Source organism: Anoplopoma fimbria, chromosome 17 (genome assembly GCF_027596085.1).
Source record: "Anoplopoma fimbria isolate UVic2021 breed Golden Eagle Sablefish chromosome 17, Afim_UVic_2022, whole genome shotgun sequence".
NCBI classification, from domain to species: Eukaryota; Metazoa; Chordata; class Actinopteri; order Perciformes; family Anoplopomatidae; genus Anoplopoma; species Anoplopoma fimbria.
Genome location: NC_072465.1, coordinates 15,163,332 through 15,189,263, shown reverse-complemented (window position 1 = coordinate 15,189,263; position 25,932 = coordinate 15,163,332). Strand labels below are relative to the sequence as shown.

At 37.9% G+C, this 25,932-nt stretch overlaps 3 protein-coding genes across 3 annotated transcripts; 1 reads left to right on the top strand and 2 right to left on the bottom strand.

Annotated features, from left to right (window-relative positions):
* Positions 1 to 980: 980 nt before the first annotated feature.
* si:ch211-103a14.5 (guanylyl cyclase-activating protein 1) lies at positions 981 to 3,584 on the bottom strand. Its single transcript, XM_054617370.1, has 4 exons — positions 3,387 to 3,584; positions 2,066 to 2,215; positions 1,690 to 1,780; positions 981 to 1,513 (listed from the first exon to the last, which is right to left on the bottom strand). Exons 1-4 carry the CDS (start codon positions 3,582 to 3,584, stop codon positions 1,383 to 1,385), a joined length of 570 nt encoding a protein of 189 aa, XP_054473345.1. The 3' UTR covers positions 981 to 1,382.
* Positions 3,585 to 9,385: 5,801 nt separating this feature from the next.
* Positions 9,386 to 18,551, top strand: LOC129106000 (uncharacterized). The gene is made up of 5 exons (XM_054617292.1): positions 9,386 to 9,588; positions 11,754 to 11,842; positions 14,326 to 14,416; positions 15,408 to 17,397; positions 17,491 to 18,551. The coding sequence occupies exons 1-5, from the start codon at positions 9,510 to 9,512 to the stop codon at positions 17,585 to 17,587; spliced, it is 2,346 nt and encodes a 781-aa protein (XP_054473267.1). The 5' UTR covers positions 9,386 to 9,509; the 3' UTR covers positions 17,588 to 18,551.
* Positions 18,552 to 20,801: 2,250 nt separating this feature from the next.
* On the bottom strand, positions 20,802 to 24,451 carry wdr77 (WD repeat domain 77). The gene is made up of 10 exons (XM_054617287.1): positions 24,055 to 24,451; positions 23,497 to 23,682; positions 23,264 to 23,405; positions 23,067 to 23,116; positions 22,360 to 22,430; positions 22,046 to 22,103; positions 21,762 to 21,833; positions 21,569 to 21,677; positions 21,415 to 21,483; positions 20,802 to 21,293 (listed from the first exon to the last, which is right to left on the bottom strand). The coding sequence occupies exons 1-10, from the start codon at positions 24,161 to 24,163 to the stop codon at positions 21,146 to 21,148; spliced, it is 1,014 nt and encodes a 337-aa protein (XP_054473262.1). The 5' UTR covers positions 24,164 to 24,451; the 3' UTR covers positions 20,802 to 21,145.
* Positions 24,452 to 25,932: the final 1,481 nt, after the last annotated feature.

Below are 25,932 nucleotides of genomic sequence, written 5' to 3'. Positions count from 1 at the left end.
TTGTTTTGGGTACAAGTGCCCGCTGTATAGCATTACAAGGATGAAGGACTCCCTCCAGTAAGGTGTGCGTAGGTCCCAGCCAGAGGGTCAGCATCCCATAATGTCCCAACATAAGTTTCAAATAAAGGGGACTGTAGAGGGGGCACCCGATGAAAAAAACAACATATTCCACAATATTAGGTACATTTTAGCAGACTTTGCTTACATTTTTGCCAACTTGTTGTGGTATACTTAATACTCTTCAGGCCCCTGAAAATGAGTCAAATAATGAGCCTAAACTCCCAGACTGTCCACATTAATGTCATTACCTGTGATGAGGGTTCAAGAGGAGATATTACTTGATTTTAAGTTGACGCAAAATGCCAAAATGTTTGGGAACCAGCGAAAACAAAGTCATCACAAACTTGTGGGGGACTCTACGTGAATTTTTCCAGTTATTATGTCAGTCAAAGACAGTTAGTTGGTTCTAGAAGATCTAATTGACCGAATAGAACTAACAGAAAAAAATAAATGAAAACAAAGAATGAATACAAATCTATCACTAACTGTCCTGTTTATAACATAAATGCTGGATATGCTTATCGCTTAACACTTTTAATTTGAAAGGACAACTTAAGGACAATTTAGGGGAAACAATCGAAACAAACACAACTTGAAATAAACAGTCAAAATCCAAATGGAAAAGGATTCAAACTAGAGGCTAATTAAAGAGGAAAGGCATACGGTTTGTAAAAAGGTACTTTTATTGTTTATTCAATCTTTTACATTAGAGCTACTTTAAATATACCACAGTGTAGTAGTAGTGTAGTAGTAGTAGTGGTAGTAGAAGTAGCAGTTAGCGTTTTGTATCTAATTCTTTCACAGTACAAAACATCTCCACAAAAATACTTACATCTCTGTAATGGCTCTGAAGCAGTGAAATCTCAGGTGGCTCTACAGTACAGTTTATAAAACACTACAATTAAGGAAGTTATCGGGTCTGTTGTTTTCCCATAATCACATAAAGTTAGATATGTATTTAATGTCCAACATCATTCAATGGCTAAAATAAATGGACATTTTGGCACTCAATGGAAATTGGACAGAAACCATGCAGTGTTTCATTTCAGATGGAGTCCAGCAGAGGATGCACCTGAGCAATGATAGTTAAAGTTGCTTTCCTTTTATAAACGCAACTTTAATATCTGGGGTCGATGGAAAGTCTTTGCTGACTCATCAATATGTGAGTAAAAACCAGTACTGCCGTGCTGCACTTTGACAATGACCAAGAGACTGGTCCACATCCGTTAGTCCTGATGAGTTGTGGGTTATCCTTAACCCACCTCTTCAGCTGTGGCACAGTTATATTCAAAAATGTATCAGGATCCACACAGTTGGAAGTATTACTTGTTAGTCCTCATCTCTCCTTGAATTTTTTGCACAATGTGTGTGAGGTCCAAACTTTCTGTTAGTGTCGTCAGCAGCATGCTGTCATTCTGAACCCCCTCCATGAACTCTTCATAGGAAAGTTCCCCTGGAGAAAAACAACACACACTGTGAACTTAAATCCTCTCTACTGATTATAATAGAAATTAATATTTAGTCAATAATTTGCAAAGGTTTAAGATATTCATCTTATTTTCCTTCCAATCCCCCAACCCAGTTGGTGCTCCCATATTTCTGACTGAAGATTTTGCCCTTGGGCCTTACCATCTCCATTGATGTCAATCTTGTCAAACACCATGTTGGCAAAGTCCTCCGCTGAAATCTCACAAGGAGTCCCATTGATAGCACGTATGGACTAAACATGACACAAAGAAAGGCGATCATGTTAAAAACTGGGACATGTAGTTGTTGCCTACATTTCTTCACCCAGTAGATGTCAGCTAAGTGTCAGCTACTGGTCTCTGCAACTTGTTTCACTGCAGTATGTTCCACACTCCTTTAAGCTGGAGGTGGGATTTCTGTGCCATATCTCCGTCAGACCTGAGAGGACTAAGCAGGGTGTATCCGGACAGGTCTTGGGATTTCATTAGGTCTGTCACTAAGCCCTGAGTCAAGCTTTAACATGAAGGCTCAGGCCCACCTTAATTATCTGAAGCAGCTCCTCACGGTCGATGCAGCCACTCCCGTCTACATCATACAGTTTAAAGTACCAGCGGAGCTTCTGCTGCACTCCTCCCTTCAGCACCAGACTCAAAGCAGCTACATACTCCATAAAATCAATGAAGCCATCCTACAAAAGAAAAGGACATTATGGACATTGTCATGAGCAGAGCGTGATGGTATTTAATGTATACTCCTGGTGTGCAAGTCTGTGCAAAAAACTGTCAAACTGTGGAATTAAGGCCTGTTTCCTACCCATTTATAACTTCTTTAAATGTAATGCACAACGACCTACACCTCCATGAAAAAGAGTATGTGCCGGTCTTGTTTTCAGGTTATTTAGGTAAGCACTGTCAATGGGATAAGCCCCCTCTCTAATAGACTTAGTGTCTCTCAGTCAGATTTATATTAGCAGAAACAATCTCTGAAAACACACGCAGGCACTGAAGAAAAACTGTTTTTAAAAATGTAGATGAACAGGAACCAGTTTCTTTGCTCTTACAGTTTGCATTTGTAAATAAATAGACATGATATATATAGCAGGTGGAAATAAAGTACATGCAATCAATTATCAATCTTTGTGGTTTCTCTGATAAGGATGATGATGATCATTATAATATTTATTTTTTTGTTAATAGAATCAGCAGATAATCAAGATGATAGATAGATAGATAGATAGATAGATAGATAGATAGATAGATAGATAGATAGATAGATAGATAGATAGATAGATAGATAGATAGATAGATAGATAGATAGATAGATAGATAGATAGATAGATAGATAGATAGATTATGAATATCACCGTCAAACCTATTCAGTAAGGATGAAAAGCAACTAACCATGAGAATACTTATTGATTTAGCTAAACTTAACATACCACAGGTCCTTCCTTCCTGCTGCTGTCAGACTACACAACCAACTCTGCTCCCAGCAGACCACATGACACATGACACTAAAAACACTAAAGAGAGACACTAAAAACCTGTGCAATACAAATACACTGTGCAATTATAGTTATAATAGGGTTTTTTTCTGTCTGTAAATATAATATTTCAGTTATTGTTGATTTCTACTGTTTTTTATTGCTTATTTATAATACTTGTTTTTTTTATTTCATTTTCATTTTTATTTTATCTTGTTTTTCTTTTACTATGTATCTTGTGTGCACTTTACCCTATGCTGCTGTAATCCTGCAAATTTCCCCGCTACGGGACTAATAAAGGATTATCTTATCTTATCTTATCTTGTCTTATTTAAATGAACATATTATTCTGCCATGAAATAATAAGTCAACTTACATCATTCATATCAAACGTTGTAAACATGGTCTCAACGTAGGCGTTGGACGTATCCGACAGGTTCCTCAGACCAAATAATTGCTTGAATTCGTAAAAGGTGAGAAGTCCAGATGGGCAATCGGTCATGAACTTTTTGTACCACTGATGACTCTCGCAAGCTTGTAGTTCCTCCACAGCCGACCCAGGGCTGTTTCCCATGTCTGCTTATCTAAAAAAATAAAATGGATATATGAAATCCTGTAAAAACTATAACCAGAATATATCGCATCCCCCGAACATCCGTGCATGGCCAGTATGCAGACTAAAAACAAGCAGCAGGTTGCAGAGTTTGTGTGAGCCAATCATCTCTCTGTGCGTCTCTGTGCTGTGAAAGGCTCAGAAATTGTAATCCACTTTGCTTGCAAAGCAAAGACTTAACTAATACAAGAGACCCAAGAGCAGAAATTCATCTTTAGTGTACAAAATGACACCAGCTGGCCCAAAAATTATATTTTCTGACTGGCTTTTATGAATCAAATATCAATAACCACTGCTCATTAAGTTTCTACGTAGGCATTATTATGCTTGATGAACTCTGCAACACATATGGATTTATCATCATTACTCAACTATGTGTTCAACTGACCAAAATACTTTTCCATATTTAGTGTGATGTGTAACTTTTTCTGTATTATAGATAACTTTAATCTTATTATCTTCCCTGTGAAAGATTATCCAACACGTCTATCCTTAGCACTTATTTCGGTTGTATGTGGCCCGTACTAAGCCTACCAAGCATACGTTTTCTGTATCTGTGGATATATTTGAATATCAATCCCCCTTGTTTCTGTTTTTTTTGCTTCTTTTTGTTCCCTCCCTGTTTGTTTTATGTACATGCTGAGGTAGCATTATTTAATAATGAATTTGTGTTCTTAATTTGATTTTATGTTAATGCTTTCCTGTCATGTTCTGTTCTGTTGTTTCATAAACAGCTCTGTACTTGATGCTACCATTAGCATGCTCACGATGATAATACGAAGCATGTTAATGTTTAGCATGTATAATGTTTTCCTTTTGCACCTTATTGGTTAACTGTGATATCATGCTAACATTCGCTATTTATCACTCAATAGGAAGTACCATAAATAAAAAAGTAGGACTTATTGTATGTGGATGTTCACCTGCTTTACTGGCCCTCTCCTTCACTGGGTTGTGATTTTAATGTCAGTGTGCTGTCATTTTCTCGCAGGTGAAATGGGAGCGAGGAATGTGGTCTGATGCTTTTCAGAGGGCCTGGGGGTGAGGAATTTGGTCAGTCAACTCATAACTTTGAATGTGTTAAACCTACGCCACTGCAGACATTGACATGAACTCAACCTCACAGCGAGAGGGTCATTGACACAGGAGAAAAGATTAAGTAACTCTGAGGTACGTACGGGTTAAGTAAAGAAAGAAGGACAACATAAAATGGTTAATGAAATGTTGCCTGACTGCTTTTTTGTTTGCTTTATTGTTTTTAAAATAGAGATAAATGAGTTAGCCACAAAAAGTTAATCTGTGGTCCCTGCACAGATTTACATAGTGTGGTGCAGGACTGAGTCCTAAAACCCAGAAATGATTTAATGTTTTTGTACTTCCGGTTCCCTCGTCTCAAAGTCAATGGTTTTTTAAAAATGGGTTTTTGGTTAGAGGCCTTAAATAAGGTCTTTGGTTAACAAGCGTAGAATATTTGAAAGTTTTGTTCAATGAAAAAAATATGTCAGTTAAAACCCTGCTTATGAATATGGAAGCTTTTGAATGTCAAAAATGTAAAAAAGACAGTTTCTAATAAGAGGCTAAATTAGACTACTGAATGTCAGCACGCCGAGTAGTCAGCCTTCACAGCCTTGTTGTGTTTACTTGCACTCATGCAAATACAGTGTAGTTCATTTATAGCCTAATGTTAGCTTTTTACTTCTGCTGAATGCGTTCACGCTTCAAAAATCATAAAAGTGATGTTCAACTGTGAAGATTATCTTGCTAAACGTGTTGGTTTCTTTGCCACATAAATAAATATTTAAAAAAATAAAAATCTGCAATAATCCCAAATGCAATGGAATAATCCCAATGGCTTTTTGTAGAGGGAACCAGTGCGATGCTGATTTCTGGGGTTGGCCTTCAGAAATACCCCATAGAGTCACCCTATATAGATAAGAAATAAACACCAAGAGCAATTGGAATACTAATGTTGTTAAGCACAATGTATTGCCATACATGATCAGGGGATACTTGAAATGCATAGAACACATACAGTATATAGAGCAAGCAACACATACATGAACAGATCTACATAAATCAGATCTGCGTGCAGGCTCACAGACCTCACTGTGAACAGTTTTCATTGTGAGTACTCTCTTCTGAAGAAATACTGCTGTCAAAAATGAAAGCTGCTTAAGTTAAGAGATCTGTAACTATGGAACACTCTGTGACTGCTGTCATTTTAGTAACTGCACACATTCTTCCACACAACAAATCTGGTTCTGAAATCATCGTCAGTTTCGTTTCCATTCACGACCGATTTATACCTCATCATGATGGAATGCAAAATATTTATGGTCTTTCGGTCTTCACCTCCTTTTACAATATCTTGGTCTATAAACCAATAATGTCTGCTGACTTTGCACTCCTTTTGGATTCCTAATGCACAGGAAGGGATTGTATGATTGATGGCTAAAATAACATGGAAACAAAGGCCAGCAGGAGTTGATCAATAAAAAATGCTGTATAGTGGTGCATGTACTAGCATTGTCTGGCACCATGACACAGCCATGTTTATATAAAACATAATTTACCATTTTTATCAACTGTGTTCATATGCAATTAAAAGACTGCCATCATAGAATGAGCAAAATGAGTCAATAAATATATCTGAATAAATGCCTGAATGATTAATTAATGAATGAATCAAAGAGCTCATTATGTGCATTTCACAATATCCTTGGTAGAGTTAAACTTTACAATATGTTCAGCACTGGGAAAGCAGCTAAGCACCAAAGGCACTTGACGGCACATTCTTCACATTTCAGCCAGCATCAGTCGGCATGGTTAATTTCCCCCTGAGGACAGAGGAACTGGATGGACCGGTCTGTTTGTCTCCAGGACAACTGAAGGTGCGACAGACAGACGTGACAGAAACACTGTGGGGAAGGAAAGGATTTACTGGCTCTCTGGACAGGTGGTTAATTTATAACCCACTCTTATGTAATTAAAGTGCAAGGCCAAAACTGCTTCAACTTGAACTCACTTAACTAATTACGGATTATTAAATCAATAACACTGATATTTAGATCTAAGTTTATGTCATCCGAGATTTGACATAAATCTAATCATGGATAATAGATCAATTGCCCTTACTGGATTATTATTATATTTATTTTAGATTTTAGATTTAAGGATCTGTACAAACCATAGTCCATCCTACAAACCAGTAGTGGAAGAAAAAGTCAGATCCTTTACTTAGGTTAAAGTAGTATCAGTCAAATTTACCAAATACTTACTCACCTTTTTGACACAATTTTCTTACTTAACTATGCTGAGGGAAATAAACAGTGAATACATCTTATCAAATGTTTGACAAATAAAATAAAATGAACTCACAGCCCATTTACTATCTTAACATGTTTTATATTGTGTTCTTATAGTACTTACAAATAGTTTCCATACTTAAAATAGTGTATTGATATCAAGGTATTTAGACCAAAGTAATGTAATTGTATTTTATTTTATTTCATCAGATCCTTTTATTTTCTTCCTGGATATTACATATATAAGTGTGCAGAAATAAGTTTTAGGTAGTCAATCAAATATATATAGTTTCATATACATAATGCCAATATATGATATATAATACACAAGTGTACACATAAGTAACTAGAAAATGCAGTTGTAAAATACAAGTAATGAAGTAAAACTTACAATATTTCCTTCTGAAATGTAGTGGAGTTGAAGCAGAAAATTGAAATGCTCATGTGAAGTAAAGAAGGCTTTAGGTTATACTTATATAGTATAAGTAAATGTACTTAGTTACTTTGTGTTATTGGTAATATCTTTGTGTAACAAACAGTCGGTGGGTGCTGCTGTAGGTTCACTGTCATGCGTCAGCGCACTCTGAGTTTAGAGTAGTGATGATCCTCTTTAACTCCATCTTCACAGTTATCCTGCTTACTTAGGTCACATACTTCACCATCCTTAGGTAAATATCTCCACAGAGTTCAGGTAATACCTAAGCGATGACACAGATTTATTATAAAGATGTAAAAAAAGGAAAAACTTTATGATTCATCCATTATTAATGAATAACTAAGCAAACACAGAGAGGGATAAATAGCATAATTCTAACTGTTAAAGCTTCTGATAAAAACTACATAAAAAAAGAATCAGTCACAGGTAAAATAGTATTGTTATTATTATCATAACTATAATTATTATCATTGTTGTCATTATAATAATAATAATAATTAAGCCTTTATTAGTCCCACAATGGGGAAATTCGGTTCCATCCCAGAAGAGCAGTGGGCTGCAATGAAGCACCCGGGGAGCAATTTTGGGGTTAGGTGTCTCGCTCAAGGACAACTCGGCATGTTGCCTGTAGAGAGGTTCGAACCACTGACCTTGTGGTTGCGGGGCAAGCGCTCTACCTCATGTGCCACAGCCGCCCAGTATTATCAGTATTATTATCATAATTGTTGTTGTTGTTGTTATTGATGCATTACATTCAATTCAATTCAGTTTATTTTGTATAGCTCAGAATCACAAATTACAAATTTGCCTCAGAGGGCTTTACAATCTGTACACATGCGACATCCTCTGTCCTTCCCTCACATCGGCACAGGAAAAACTCCCCTAAAAACCCCTTAAACAGGGAGAAAAAAGGAAGAAACCTATGGGAGAACGACAGAGGAGGGATCCTTCTCCCAGGATGGACAGAATGCAATAGATGTCATGTGTACAGAATGAACAGCATAACAGAGATACAACACATTCAATGTATATGACATAAATGATTCATATAATAAGACTACTTATAATAACAGCAGCAATTATTATAGTAGAATTATAATTATGAAAATAGGGATAGTAATGTGATTAATAATAATAATTGAAGTAGCAGTGGGTGTCAGTCGGCTCACAGCAGGAGGCTGCTGGCCAGTTAGAGCTTTGTAGGTAAGTAAAAGAATTTTAAATTCTATTCTTGATTTAACAGGGAGCCAGTGCAGAGAAGCTAATACTGGAGTAATATGATCTCTTTTCTTAGTTTTTTTACATGTAAGCAATACTTAAGACTTATGTAATGTTTTAGCAGGTTCAAGTGGATTTTGTTACTTTATATACTTTTGGGCAGTTTATTTATTAATAATGCATCATCTGTTATAAACTGATCATAGGTTTTGTATTATAGATCATCAGACTATAGCTGTAAGTAGAAAGAATACAATGTTTGCCTCTGGACTGTGATGGAGTACAGAAGTATAGAAAGTATATGATGGAAATACTAAAGGAGAAATACTAAAAATCCACCTGGCTTTCAAAAGTGTTATAGAAATATAGTAGAATGAAGTTAAGACCGATTACTTATGACCAGAATGACTTTGACACATAAAAGACATATAGACACATCAAAGCAGAATGGCCAATTTATTTCCCACCAACATGTTACCTTCTGTTGGTTATTCTTAATGTGGCGCAAGGTTAAAACTGAGTTCGTAATCATGTTCATTATGGGTAGTTTAATCAAATTGGCCTGATGTCTCTACCAAATGAAATACTGCACATACCACAGAGTTTTGAAGGCGAGCTGAGTGCAAAAGCAGCTCATTTAGTGCGCAGGTGAGATTTGTGCTGGAATGAGAAGAAGGAGAGTCAATGCCTCACCTGTTGGGAGTGCAAACCGACAGGGAGGCGCAGTGAAAGGACAATGGGCGGGGTTAGCTCCATTTCCTCTGTATGCCCCAAATAGTTTGCACAAAATCCTTGGAGTCAGGTTTACCTGGTGTGCGGCGGTGCACCTGTCGCGAAACTAGCTTTACCTCGGATTTACCTGTTGATTCAAAATGCGTCAGTGATCCTGTCGTCCAGTCGTATCTAAACGCCAACTAATCAATAATCATGAAGAGGGGAACGCTGAATTTTCTGGGTCGAAAGAGCCAGTCTCTTTTCGACACCAATGTTAAAATGAAGGACATGGGTGAGTAGCAAACACTGTTTATAGGAGTCATTGGTTTTAATAGAGAATAAGCATTCACTGAGAACGATTCACTGAAGAATGACACGACCTTTGTACTTGATGTTGACATGGACAAACGTGTTCAAGCCACGGAGCTCAGATATGTAGACTTAAAGGGCTGCCTGTTGATCCTTAGAGGAAATCTCAACAGTATTTTAGTTTGTTTAATGACATGTCCTGATGTTCATGTAGCTGCAGGTGCCAGCAATGTGATTCATCCATGTCAAAAACCTGTTCTCAATGTTAAAATCCATTCTTCTTGGTATATCTTTGACCTTGCATGTCTGGCTTCACACTGACCTGCCCTCTGCCAATTATGTTCACTAAATGTGATTTAGTGTTGCCTCAACAATGCTTTGAGGAAACAAGGGATTGTGTGGGAATATCTAGAATCTCCAGCAAAGGAAAACATGAGTAACTGAATATCTACAAGATCCAATACTCTGTAGTTGGAAATTAGTCTGAAACAGCTGCATTCAGTGTGTCTGTTTAACTCTTTAGACACCGCCTGAGAGTAGTTTATGTGAGTGGGAGTCAGCTTTAATCTCAGAATTATAACGAAATGATATCTAGTGGTCATTTTGGTATTACCTACAATCATTGTAAGGGAAAGATCCTGAAGATGGTGATAATACAGAGGAAATCTCTTTTGTTTAAATACCTTGAGGGATTGGAACATGTATTAGTACTTTAAGAACATATAACAGCATATATATGTACCATTACATATGAGTTTGCTGAGTAAGACCATGAGATGTGGTTGAAAGCTCTAGAAAAAGATAGTAAGTGGACCGTGGGTTCATTTTTTTTGCCCAACTACAAAATGAAAGTGTGAAATGAGGACCATGTATTTATACAATTATATTGTTTAGCCTTTAAGACCAGGAAAAGGCACACCATTGTGTTTGGGTAAAACCAGTCAAAATCCACTCCACTCCCTCATGTTGAGATCAGTTTACAGACAAACTGACCAGGTGTCAGTGGCATTAGTTCCATTTGATTGGCAAGAGCAGGAAACAAGAGGGATTGCTATGCAAAGCAGCAACATGAGAGAGAATATTTGTCTATTTAAATGAGGCAGGTGCACAAACTAATTATTTGGTTAGACTGGTTCAACACCACAGGCAATTATTTCAGTAGTCATTCATACTGAGTTTATTCCACAGTTGTATTTTGATTGTAACATGATGGGTAACTGAGTAAAGGAAAAACACTTTGCATTCCTTCCTTGTTTATAAGGAAGGAATGCAAAGTGTTCCTTGTCTCTCTTCAATGAAAGGTGTTGCTATCAAAGGCTGTCAGAACATGCAGACTAAGAGCCTCTCAGTGACAAGTTTCTTTCATCTGTCCCTTATCGGACAGACACGATGACTGACACTGGAATGAACAGCGAAGGAATGTGCTGAAATGATTTTTTCTCCAACCGACCTCAGTGTCTCAGTGCTTATTCAACCCGCCATTTGACGCAAGTTACTTTGGAGAGAGTGAAATTAAACAAAATTCAATAAATTGAACCCAAATTTATCCCAAAAACATTTAAAATCCTGAGATCTATTTGCAAAATGTTGTAAATATGATTAACATTTTTGTGTGTTATGCTGCAAGTTGTGTTGTCGTGATTAAATTCACTTACCAGCATTACGAAACTTTCACTTCAACACAATGGTGGAGAATAGATAAAGATTGCAGTCTTCTTTTCAGCTTCCTGTAATTATTTAGTTGTCAACAACAAAACTGTCTTTAACAGCACACGGGATCCCACAGCAGATTGATAAATTCAGTGACAACTACAAAGAGCCGCTTAAATATCTCATTACCTGCGCAATGACCAGAATGTACTGATCTTCACAGAGAGAAGAACAATAGAAAGATTGACACGGTGAAATGTACTTAAGGCTTTCTGAATTTTAGAAATTTCAAACACTGCAAAAAGTGTATTTCAGGAAAAAATAATCACGAATACTGCAAACTGTCAGTATTGAAGTGGATTAATTGCTCTTTTAAATAAAAAAACGATCTGCTCGCATTTAACCGTGTCTTAAACCAACCTGGCCAAATCATTCTCAGATCAGAAATTGAATGGATGCATGAAGTGAATACAAATCTTTTGCTTTTTATTTCCTCAGAAAATGTCGAGCTGGTGCTGGGGTCAGCAGCGATCCCCCAGTCAGGAACTGCCAGTGTGCGGGCCAGACCCACCGTCAAGCATCACACTGTGAGTATCTCAATAAAGCTTCATAGTGTACTGAACTTATTCTCATTTATCACTCAGTTTCAGACATTTGAATAATATTAGATATGCCTCACTCTGAGCTGACTCCACCCTGTTGTCTACATACAATTGAATGACTCCTTCATCTTGTTCTCTTTATCTGCAGAGCGGCACAGATGCAAAATAACTGATAAAGAACAGTTTAGAGCTTGACTGTGCTTGAATCTAGGTCAGATTAAACAAGCACAGGGGCATGACATGTAAATTGACAAGTGTTTGTTAATCAATCATTTGTAATTTTGTCTGTTCGAGCATTGACGTCTTTTGAGCTTCTGTCCATTTGTGTTTGTTTGTTGAGAGTCACTTTAAGTTCTAATAACTGTAATATGTCCTCATGTGGGAGTAATAACACTGACATTGTTCTAAAACATGTGTCATATGGCTGAGAAAGATGGCATAACTCACAATGTGATATCATCACAAAGTGTCATCCACAATAAAGATTGTATCACGATTGAGGTGCATTTCATATACTGTATATTTGTACTGTAAAACAAAAGCTAAATCTGCAGATGCATTTTTCAAAAATCAAGAGCAAGTCATAAACAGCACAGTGCATAATGCATTTATTGCATTCAGAGGAATTCAAAACCGGAAACTTGAAATTTAGAAATGACTGCAAAGAAATTGCAAATTACAATTCACAGTACATACATTTCATAGAAACAGACATATTTGGTTTCAGTAAAAAATGATGTGTCACCAGTGGTGGAAACTAATTAAGTACATTAACTCAAGTACTTACTTCATACCTACGTAGTTTCATTTGATTCTACTTTATACTTTTACTTCACCACATTTAAGAGAAAAGTATTTCACTTTTTACTCGACGGCTGCAATCACTAGGTACTTTTCAGATTTAGATTCTACATCAAGACATATGATCTTCTTTTTCAATTCATTGTTAAAGATGAAACCAGTGGTTCCCGAACTGTTTGACTTATAAACATAGTTTGGGTCGCTCATATACAGACTAACACTCACAGGGACACTACTGCAGCAAAATAAGCACTTTAGCTTTTGACAATCAAATAACATTTTGATGATAATTGTTTTGTATTTTTACTTGAGTACAGTTTTGAATTCTAGACTTCTACTTGTGATAGAGTATTTTTACATCGTAGTAATGGCAATTTTACTTGGTGAAAATCCCATGGCTGTCCGACCTCCCATTATATTGCCATGGCACAGATATAAATAAAGAGCTCCTCGCTGCTCTGGTTCACACACCTCAGAGTTTGGGAGTGTTCTGTAAAAGTGTCTGAGGCATGTGTTGGACATGGCGCACCCATCAGCACATGGGCAGGACAACTAAGAATGCTGCGACAGATGAAAGTGAGTCATAGTGTAGGGAACAACAGACGAAATCAAACTGAATCATACGCCATCTTTACTGACACGCCCTCGACCTGTTGGGTGGTGTTCATACTTTTCCAAGAAGCTACACAAGTGTCCTGTGATTATAAGACAAGAGAGAGATGTGTCATCTTAGGTGTGACATCAGGCAGATCTCCAATTTATTTCAATCTGTAATACAAGCTTTTTAATGGCTGAAAAGCAGTTTACCAGCAACTTTTAGATCCTAAGTCATTATCAGCCTTAATAATAACACATTTGTAAAGTGACACTGGTGCGAGCCTGTGGCTTTATTGTATTAGCAGGTTACTCAAAGAGCCTGCATTACATTAAGCATTAAAAACGTGTTTTGTGTTGCTCGAAGGATTTGATTTTTTTGCCCTTTCAAAGGGTTAAATCTCATGGACGTGTTTTATGTCAACACAGTCTGTGTTTATTTACGTGGCGTTTGAGCCATGACGAGAACAGCAAATCTCACTCACGCACACACATACAAGCAGACAGGTTTCTTAGTGACAGCCTGCAATTTTCTCAGCAAGGCCCAGGTTAACACTAGGACAATGTGATGAATAAAAGGTGGATACTACACTATGAATCACAGTGTTCCTCATGAGTATGCGGTAATTCTTTAGAAATCTCTGTCAGCGGTTTATTCATGGAAACCTAAAAATAGTTTAAAAATGCATTTATTTGGAAACAAACAATATAAATTCAGACATGTTGTTACAGTATTGTATTTTATTTCAGAGCACATTTTATTATATTCACTATATATCATCTTTTTAATATATATATTTTTTGATTTAACTTGAAATGATTTGCATATACAGCCATACATTATGTTCTTCATAATACCAAGACCTGAGAGCCATTTTTCTTGATGCTAATAATGTAGCAAGTATTGGACATGCTCATCTGTTTTCAAGGTACAGTGAGCTCTGCAACTAGTTTTTTCACTCCAGGATCGAATACTAGCCAGTGCCTCTTATTAGGACGTAGAATTCATGTCATGTATACTGCTGTTCTTGTGACTCAGATGTTAAAATATCAACCTTTTTTTGTTTTCACAGCCCTCACCAGACAGTTTTCAAGGGTTTGCCGTCCCGACACCCAAAGTCCCCCTCCTCCCCCCTGTCAACGGTCCAAAGACCAACGGTTCAGGTGAGCGTCTACCTAATGCAAATATGTACTTTAACTTGGGAAACACTAGAACCTCATTATATACACGCTGAAGGACCCAGATCATTTGCAGTGCCTTTACTCTGACTCAGTTGATGGATCACAACAATCAAAATATCTCCGTAAAGTGTTGAAAATGCAGGGCAGGCAAATGTTTGTTCAGGTTGTTGCTCAATAACCCTCTCGAATGTGTCCAAACCGCCATACTGGGCAATAATTCAATATGATAGTTTATCTCCTCCATTGGAATCATATTGTGATGAAATCATATATCAAGATATTGTGATACACAATAACATTTTCTGAATTGACAATAACAAGCACATACTTCCTCAAATTTATCAGGAAATTTGGTTATTTTCCACTTAAGTTCTTTATTAAATGAGGAAATACTCATTATTTTTTTATTTCACTAAAGAGAATTCAAAACCATGTGGTTATTTCATAAAGACTTTTTATTTATTGAATTACCAGAAAACATCATCATATATATCGTTATCGTTATTGTTAAATATGAAGTGACCTTGATTGTAATAGAAGGTTTTGGCGGTGTCGCCCAGAACTGCGTTCAGCAGTAAACATTGTTGATTCTTTGAGATCTATCTAGTTATTTCTACTTTTATAAGATTCAGACTAAGGGGGTGAGCTAGGCTCCGATATTTTCTGTTGATCGCCAGGTCCTCCGCTAGTTATTCCAGCACTGTTATTGCTTGTAATTATTTTCGTTTAATCAACAACATAAAACAAATCTGATCTAGGCATGGATTGTGTGAACGCTTCAAACAGTTGGGTACTTAACCTACTTAGCTTTAAGCGTCTTTTTTCATTGATAGTAATTGCTACTTTACATTTCTCACATACGGTGTGAAAACTTCTACAAATGCTTGAGATATGATATTTATTGTAACTGCTCCTGCTTCACATTGTACAACAGAACATAATCAGTTATTCTCTCTTTTCTTTCTTCCCTTAGTCGGTGGAAATCACTTGTTAAATGGATCAGTTATATCTATGCCTGACCTCGAAGAGGAAGGAATATTTGTTCCCCCTCCTCCCGCTATGGCTCCTCCACCCCCTCCAGGGACTTTTATCCCTCCAGGGACTTTTATCCCTCCACCAGACTTCATGGGGGACCTGAACAGTCTAAATGTGGCAACCCTTCAGTCTCCTTCCATGCCCGATCCCAAACCGACCTCATTGGCACCTTTCATGGAGGGGGAAGACTTAACCTTCTTAAAACCGCCACCTATGGCTCCGCCAAAGCCTCCATCTACTTGCTCCAGTGGCTCTGTATCGTCAGTCCCAATTTCCAGTCCACCACCAGCAAAATTTCCCGAGCGCCCGATGTTCGCCCCACCAATGCCTCCTTCTGAAGCGCCACAAAAGACTCCTAAGAAACCACCTCCAAAACCCATTAGACTGTCCTCTATGTCCAACACTGACTCCCCACCAGGGACTCCTGCCCCTCCTCCCCCCTTGCCGACAACCACACAGTCCACATTCAATCCCCAAAACACAGCAAAGCTCTACTATGTACCTCAGACCTCAATTCTCAGTGGGTATGAAGAGCACGACACAAAACGCAAGCAGATGTTACTCTTGGAAGATTCTGCATCCGTTAAGTCTTCCCCGGTGCTTGTCCAGGTGGATAGAAAAGCCCCTAAAGTGACTACACCGTCTAAACCAGCTCCCAAAGATGTGCAGGAGCTGAAGGAGAACTTAACAATGACCCTACCTTCTCAATCACAGCCTCCTCAGCCCAACGAGGAGGCTATAACAGGGATAGTTTCAGTAAAGCCTGAAATAGACAAACCCCTCCAGATTCCACATCAGCCGTCACCACAGCTGCTGAAACTAAACGGTCCTCAGGTGAATTCAGAGCCCATCAAGGACAAACTTGAAGGATCTCCAAGTCAAAATCGCAGATTCAGTCCCATAATAGATCGTAAACTACGCAACCTGAAGGGAAGTGAAACCAACGGGGCACGAGATGGACCCGCAGCGTCGCCGTTGGCTCTTTTAATGGCAGCTAAAGAAAGAGACAAACACAAATCAGGTCACCCTCTGTCGCGGGAAAACAGCAGCAAGAAGATTGACGAGCCTAGTACAAGCATTCACCCGAGTGACACCAGTCCCAATTCATTTATTGTCACCCCAAAGTCTAGCCCGTCCTCTTCTCTAACCCCACTGGAAAGAATACAGGCAAGTCTAAAGTCTGTCAGTCCTGTGGTTCATACGCCAACAATTCAGGCTCCAGTTAAACCCAGCAGTCCTGCTCTGGTCAAGGATCCGATGCCATCAACCAGTTCAGCTCTCAGTAGGTTGGCTGCATCCCCAAGTGCGACCAACCTGGTTGAGCCAAGGCTAAATGCAGTGCAAAGTCCCTCAAATTCTCCGCCCACACAGCGTGAGGAGTTAAGTATGCCATTACTCCCTCCGCCGCCAGAATTTGATGATTTTGACGAGATTATGGATCCGCCACCTTCCATGCCTGCACCAGACCCTCCCATGAAAAAGGCACCAACACCAACTGCGATCCCTCTCCCTCCATCTCATGTTCCACCTCCTCCTCCAAAACCAAAACCCCCAGGAGCTCCAAAACTCCCACCTCTTGACATCGACGTGAAACCGAAACTGCAACCCCAGACGAAACCCAATGCGGCCCCTGCTCAGCTCCCATCCAATCTTTCATCCAGACAGGCCACGCTCCAGAGCATCCTTCAAAAGAAGATGCTGGAAATGGACCACAAAATGGCCCCAGTGAACGAGGCAGAGTCCACTTCAGATGACTGGGGCGGCCCCATGTCTGATGAGGACAATAAGGTCCCTGTTGTCCCCAGAGCCGCATCACAGAGCAAGAATTACCCCGCGGTCAACAAAGCAGCAGCACTTAATATGCAGGAGCTGGAGAGTAAAGTGGTCAGAAAATATCAGGAAACCTCTTCAGTAAAAGTTCCTACCAGGTAAGAGTGCTCAAATATGAGACCTTCATTTTTCTGAGACCCAGTGTCTGTGTACAGAATCAACTCTAATCATGAATGTGTTTTTTCTTTTAGCAACGGGACACAGTCAAAACATCAGTATGGTATGACCTTTACTGTTCGACCTGGAACCAAGAAGCCCATTACTCTTGTCAGTAGAGGGGAACCATAATGAGATGCGTAAATGAGATAGGGGTTCTTCTGTTTAGCACACATTGCATGTGATTGGATTATGTGATTTTGCATCAGAAGAAATTTGTACAATGGGGGGAAAAAAGCACTAGCACAAGAAATTAAATTAGCAAGTATGCTAAGAATGTCTCAAAGCAATGGTCTGCTGAGTTCTGAATGTATTTCTCAAACTTTGGAGAACACACTATCACTGTTAAATCTGGTTTTCTGCTTTTGTATTTTATTTATTTTATTTGGAAGTGTCAGTACGGTTGACAGAATTTTTTTTTCTTTTCTTTTGCTGCTGCTTTTTATTCAGTGTAAAGGTTTATGCTGCATATGTTGCCCCTTTAACCAAAGCTTTAATCAGTTTTAATGCCACATGGGTAACATTCATAAGAAAAATAAGTTATTCATAGCTGTAAAGTGTATGGTGAGTGGAGATTAATCTACATTTTTCTCTCAACAAATTCCTGACAAAGGCTTTGACAGATATATCTGTAAACTTGATTGTAAAAAAACAATAATAATATACAATGCAACTATTGTGGTTCATGCTCTAGTTACATGTCCCATAACTCAAATGTTCTTTCACTGTTACAAGTACATAATGTAGGTCCACTGGAATAAAGCCAACAGTTAATTGGGACAAGTGTATTTATCTCTCATTAGGATTGTTTCTCATATTTATTGATCTAGGAAATGCTTTGCCATCTGTATTATAGTTATTTTACTGCAAACTTTGTGTCGATGTATCTACACTCATGCTGTACATATCCGTTTATATAAGACTACAAAAGTACCTAGATATTTTAAGATTTAGTTTATGTACCTTAAGTTTGTATAATCAAATTATTTAAAATGACGGTTGTAAAGTCTTTAATCAGAAATGTTTATCTTCACCAAATGTGGTCCAACAACTAATCTGAAAATAAATCCAAGCAGTAAATGCATGTTTTAATAAATGTCCTTTTTTTTGTGCACAGTTTAAGAATTTGTGTTACAATCAAGACATCTTAGTTGCAAACAGACAAAGGGGCAGGTGACATGCTGCTTTTGGGTGTGCATATGAAAAAAAAACTTGAACGACAGTTGCACTGTCACAAACATAACGATTTTGATCAGAAATATCTTGAATAACCTTTATTTTCTTTCTGTCTTCTGCTAGTCAAGTTCTTTCAAGATTTTTTTTTTTATTATCCACACTTGGGTAATGTTAAATATCTATCCATCACTTGCTTGTGTTTTCATGTAAACTGAAGTTATTCCTTACTATACCTGGTTATATCTGCAAGGAGAGTAATGCTACAGCTAAACGATTATTTACAAGTTACTTATCTGTAATGTTTAATCTCTGTAAAAGAAAGAAGCCAAATAATGCATGTAGAGATAAACTCACCAATACCTCCTCATATTGAAAATACAAAGTAGAGCAATCAAATTTTACAATCACCTAAAAACTAGTGGCCCCAAATACCAGGCCCTGTGAAATGAGTATTAAAACATAAAATGAAAGTACGCCCCAATTTTTACATATAACAGACATAGAGGAACTCCCTGATTTACTTAGAGAAAATGCCCCAAAATGAGATTATAACAGAATTTTTTTTTCACTTTTTGTCATGACATGAGGACAGAGAGTGGAATCTGAGAAAAAAAAGCTATGTTCAATGCAGTTTGATATTTTTCTTTGTATATTCCAGTCAACCTAGGTACTATGTCTGTAATGTATCTGACTGATATACATTATTTCAAAGGTAAATAACCCAATAATTATTAATTCATTATCTATTATAACATGGTTGCCATATATGATTTTGGTCATCTTATTCTCTAGATATAGAGGGTCTAATGTAGGAGCTTAATACACAACCACCCACACCCTCTACTGTCCAGGTACTGATACACACATAGACACTGTGTCAACTTTAACACATATTTACACATACATCAACACACACACAAACAACATAAATACACACTTCCACAGTCTCTAACAAACACACACAGATCAATGTTTTTTCATTTACATCTCATTATCAACTAACGCGTTGGCAATATTGTCCTTGTTACATTCATGCCAATAAAGCATATTGAATTGAAGGTAATTTAATCGAGCACTGTGAAAAATCTGTGAAAAGAGAATTCAGATGAGTATAGACAGTAATACTGTGTGTTTATGTCATTTTGTATGAGTTATCGATGGAACTTTCTTTTTATAATATATTTGGTAATGGTGTAAAAGATTAAGGCAGTAAGTGGAAAGTAGCTATCGCAAATAGAGTAGGAGGAGCGTAGGGTATGTGATGTGTGACTTAAAGTGTGCACACCACAGAGAGGGAGCTTCGTTTCAATCCTGCCTGTGTAACACCAACTGTTGCTTAGAATTATGTTGCTATTACTACATTTATAGTGACATCAAGTTACTTTTTATGGCAAGGCGCTGCCCCTTATACTTTAATAACGGAGGCAAGACAATGTCCCTGAACTCCTGCAAAGTGTATTGTGTTGGCCACAACAAATTGTGCTGGTGCCATGTGAAAATGATAGTGCCAGCTAAATCCAGTCCCCGTCAGGCCACAGATTAGCAATGACACCATAGGCTGTACAACAAACACATGTAATCTTGTTAACTTCTGAACACACAGCCCACTCGTCACACAACACACTTTCCTCATTTGACCTACAGTGGGTTTATCAACATACAGTATGTGGATATGCTCAAGAACTCTCATAACTAAAACATAAAATTCAAATTAATATTTTCAATGACCGGTTATGTCTACAAAACCACCACACCTATCAATGTTGGCAGAGATGGTTGATGGTAAGCAGGATCTTTTTTTGGGTCATTATAGCTGACATTATCATAATACCTTTTTACAGCCCAGTTTACTTTTTCTCCTTTTCTTGAAACACTTCTTTTTCTCATTTGAGAAGGTGGTCCTCAGAATTGTTTTAAGAATTAGCAGCAGACCTCAAGTTACAAAAGGTTGGGAACCTCTCATATATAGATAGTATAACCCTTATGAACACAATGTATAAAAGGTGAAGCCCCGCCCTATCCGTTGGACCATCATGGGGCCTTATTTCAGAAAAAATATGAATAAAAATAGAATCCTTCTCATCCCCTATACTTTCAAATGTCCTTAAGAGTCTTGCATTTGTTAGCATAAAATAGATCCCAGGAAACACAAAGAAATGTAAAAATGCTCTTGCTATCACAACATTAAGTTACCTTTAATGTAAAATTATGCCATACAAATGGGTTGCATTGAGTGTAATTACACATTACACATATACAGAATGACGGAAGTGAATCGAGAGAGAACGTAGTCGTACAGTAACGTAGCAATGCATCGAGGCCAAGACTGGGAGAGCAAAAGTCCAAATACTCTGCACATATGTGGAGTACTAAATGACAATCTAACACTTTAAACCACATTTTCTGACTGACAGATTTTACTTTTTAGATATTATGGACTCCCCTCAAAAAGGGGGGGAAAGTAGTCATCTTCAAATGTGGTCTTTCCAAGGTGTGTGTGAGCATCGGTTGGGTCTAAGAGGAGGAGTTGGGAGCTTGAGCAGCTGGATCCACCGTGTGGTGAAGCACACGGTGATCCCAGCCTACGGTTGTTAGAGTGTTGGAGCCACCATGGAGCCAGCACACACCTTTGGCAAAGTCCTGGTGTCGCCGATCTCTGAGTCTAAATAAGAAGAATATATGATTATGATTACTATTTCTTTTTTTTTTTTTTTTTTTTTATTTTTTTTTTTAAATGGTAGAGGGCGTTAAACAGGTGTTTAGTATTTAAGTGCAAAACTCACATTTCTTGCAGTTCAGGGTTCAAAACAACGAGTGAACAATCATCACTTATGGAGGCGAGCAAGGGGGCACTGGGAGGGGAAGAACAAAAAGTTTAATTTTTTTGTAGAGGAACAATGTTAGAGCATACAATACTTAGCTAAAACGTATGTTTACCTATGTGTAGAGAAGGCGAGCCCATTGACTCTACGGCTGTGGACGCTCTCCACCCGGGCTGGCTCTGTTCCCAGGAAATCCTTCACTGTCACTCTGCCCAACTCATCACCTAAGGCACAATCAACATAATCAGAAACGAAGGGACTGAAAATGTTATGTCTCCGTCAATCAATACTCTGCTGCTGGGCCTTACCAAAAGCAATGGTGCTTCTGTGGTGGGGGTGCCAGGCTACAGTGGTAGGGGAGCAGCAGGCGGACTCTACATCTGAGACAAACAAGAGACGACAATGGAATATAGTCAAAGAGTCACAACAGTCAAGGCTTGTTATATCAGACGGACAAAGAACCACCATTTGCTGATTATACACTTATCTGTCAGCAAAAGGGAAAAAAACATTTAAACAACATTAAATCCAGCACTATCAACCCTGCAGAAATGTTTGGACCTGGTTGTCTAAGCTGGGACATGTTGCTCACCTATTCTTGAGGCTGGTTTGTTTGGCTTTCTCCTGTCCCACAACAGCACACGGCCATCCTGAGGGATGGAGGATAACAAAATGTTGAGTTTGAATGAGACAAGTATAGTTTTACAGTTCTCCCTCTGCTCATAATTACTTATGGATAGCATTTATTGTAGCTTCATTGCGTGCAACACAAGATGATAATCACTTCATCTTTGTTAAAATGCAAGTTTATGCTGCAAGTTGCTCCAAAATGTAGTTCAGGCAGTTATTGAACCGTTAAATTATGTGCTTTTAACAATGCTTAACAACTGTTATTCTGTTTCTTACTTGACCACAGGAGATGAAGAGAGACTCTTCTGTAGGACTGCAAGCAACACAGCTGACTGGCTGCGTGTGCACTGGAGGAAGAAACAAAGTTAAGAGACATATTGTCAGTTATGTTTTTTAACATCTTTATAAATTTGCTTTTTTTTTTTTTAATTATAACTACTGACATGTTAAAACCACATTCTTAAAATGGGGACGTTTATTCTGCAATCATAATTTGTAAATCGCCAGAAAGCACATCCCGTATCTTGTTTTGCCAAAACTGTATACTTCAACTTTATGTTAAAGCTACTACATTTCAAGCTGGATTAAAATGCACATAACAGGCGATTATAGGAAACATGCAGAATTCTCTTAATTTAAAGTTGTTATATAGTAAATTAAAAGATTTAAAGATGACCACAGTTTTCGCAAATTACTAAAAAAGCATTCGATCCAAACCAAAAGATAGCACTTGTTCTTTGACCTACGGCTGAACTAAACCAGGCATAATTTTGTTATAGTCTGTTCAAGGCTTTAGAAGATGTTGTGCAAATAAACATTAGAAACATAAAGCAAGGGAATAGTTCTAATGATTTACGAAGATAAATGTATCTTTCTACTCGACTTTAGTAAAAAGATTTAGACTCTGTGACAAAGGAAAGAAAACTTTAACAGAATATAATATGATTGATTAAAAAAAACGCAGTCATTAAATGTTTTCTCACCATTGTAAGTAGTGACAGCGGTCTCTTGACCGAGATCCCAGACTTTAATTCTGTTGTGAAGAAAGGGAAAGTGCATTTTGATGAGAAAGGTGTGGTGAAAAAAAGAGTTACCAAAATCATAAGGTTTAAATTTAACACATAAATCAATAGCTTCTGTTCTACCACCTTGCAAGTATATGCAGAAAATGGTGTCTTACCGACAGTCCATGCTGCCAGTGACAGCACTGTTTGCTCCAGAAACTGGGCTCACTGTGGTCACGATGTGGTCGTGGTCATGTTTGGTGAAGCGGTTCACCAGTAGACGTTCATCCTCGGCCAGTTCCCAGAGCTCCAAGGCACCTTCACAGAAACCAGCCAAACAAAATCACATTTAACATTCAAGTCTCAAGACCAGTATTTGAATAATAGCTACTATGAATTGGCTTCTTACCCGAGTCTGATGCAACAACAATTCCCTTTTCTGATATCCATTTGACATCAGTGACTCCAGTCTCAGTCTGCACACCAGCTTTGCACAGTTCCTCATTGGGGGCCTGTTTAGGGTCACTGTAGATCCAAACTGATCCCTGCCAGCTCCTGCCACTGAGGCTGGAGGCACCGATCAGCAGAGTACCATCTGTAAAGAGAGCCAACAAGACAAATCAGCAACGCTATATTTGAAAAAAACAAAACAACTGAACTGAATTATTAATAGTCACTCTTTAATTCGGCTAGCATCCAATCTACAAAGTAGCTCATTTTAAGGCCGCGAAATGCAATGTTTGCTTAATAACTAGCCATCCGCAACACAATAAATAACCTAACTAATCTGGGCTGCTGTGATTGTGCAACACTTTTATAAAGAATATGTTTTGTATATAACATATTAACGGATTGTATATACGCCATATGACCAGAGGACCCTTTCACATCAGTACGTATGTAAACAGATTAATAATAACCAACTAGCGGCACCACGTGTTTACCTGTGAAACCTTCCGTTACATACCTGCTCTGTATTGCGCCGAGCTCAGATGCTTCTCCATGCATGCTGGAGCATTAGGGGGGATGTTCCACCGGTTCTCCTTGATCATGCTTGTATCCACTGCGCTTTTCATTAAGATTTTAAGTACGCTTCCGATGGCTACACATGAACTTTTCTGAGTAACTTTTGCGCGACTCCTACGTTACCTAGCTAGCTGTGATTGGCCGCTTACAAAGACACCGCAGGTTTTGGTTTTGGTTTATTTGAGGAAGAAAGCTAACAAGTTAGCTGAAGTTGTCGTCTCAAGAATGAATGAACGAGTGAACAGCATCACATGGGGGCATGGATGGGGCCGATATGAACAGACACTTCCTGCTCCGGGTTTCTTCTTCTTCGGCTGCTTCTCGTTCTTCTTCTTCTTCGTGTGTTTATGGCGGAGTGCAAAACCAGCTTCTATGTGCATACCGCCACCTACCGGAGCAGAGTGCGTACAACAGGACACGTTCACAAAGATCTATTCTTCTATTAAACAATCCTGTTTATTAAGAATGGCAGCTGTTGCATCGAGCAGTTGCTGTCCTAGATGGTGCAGTGCTTATATCTTCTTCAGTTAACGAGGCTATTTAAGTGATTTGATTTATATAATTTAATTATACAATAAACAACATACACATGTTACACACAATACTATAACTAGAATTATTCTGTCTGTATTTATAAGACATAATGTCTGTATTTATAAGACATCATTTTTTTAGTTATTGTGGATTTTTTATTTTTCTTACTTACTTATTTAAAATACTTGTTTGTTTTTTCTACCATGTACCTTGTTTGCACTATATATATGCTGCTGTAATCCTGTAAATTTCCCCACTGCGGGACTAATAAAGGATTATCTTATCTTATCTTATGGTACTCTTGTTGTTTGCAAAATATTCAAAAACAAAAACAAAAACATGAAATATCTCAATATCACATCAAATTAAATAAATATGCATAAATATTACTTTATTATCTCGTACCAAGAAAAATAGACAATTTAGATATTTCCTTTGTGTGCTACTGTCATTAACTTGTGGTCTCATTATTCTATTTTATTTGAACATGTTTAGATACTTAATGTTTATTGCAGTGCCGCTCAACGGTCTTCACCATCGACTTTATATACAGATGGTCTTCACCAAGAAACAAAGCCATGTCTTAAAAAACTGAGTTGCATCCTGAGGCCTCCTAAGGCAAAATGTCTTTGGCCAGATCCAGAAGCTTGTTTCCCTCAGCCTGCTTTTCATGAATGCATCAAAGGCACAGTTTATTATTATAGGAACATCAGACAGCATCAATCTTGTTTCAAACACCTCTGCAAGTACAATTTCCAATTTTAGCATCTATATGAATGTTACCCAATGACTCATCAACTCATATTCTCAACATAGTAACTTATATTTCTTGTTATACAAATTGAATGACCCTGAGCATAATTTGCTTTCCTTGGAATACAACTAATTTGGTCGCAGCCATTTTCATGATGTTACATGGCAATACAGTTAATTCTTCTGTATGTTTATTTGTCTTCATTGATACAATTGGTCATCTCTCAAAAATGTGTTATGACTTGCCCAAGATTGTAGGAGTGGCAATAATGAATCCTCTTTAAGGGTGTGCATGAAAGAATGAAAAAGAAAATCCTTTTTCAAATTCTTTGTGAAGCAGAACATCTACAAAACATTTCACAATACCACATTTTGAAAAAGAGATATCTAAATGTAGCAAGTAGCTCAGTAATACAATAATTTCCCCAATAGGGTAGTTAAATATACAATCTGTCATTCAGAATAACATATCAGGAGTTCACTGGATTTGTAAAACAACTTCAAAAAGGGAAACGGTCTGTTCAAATGATAT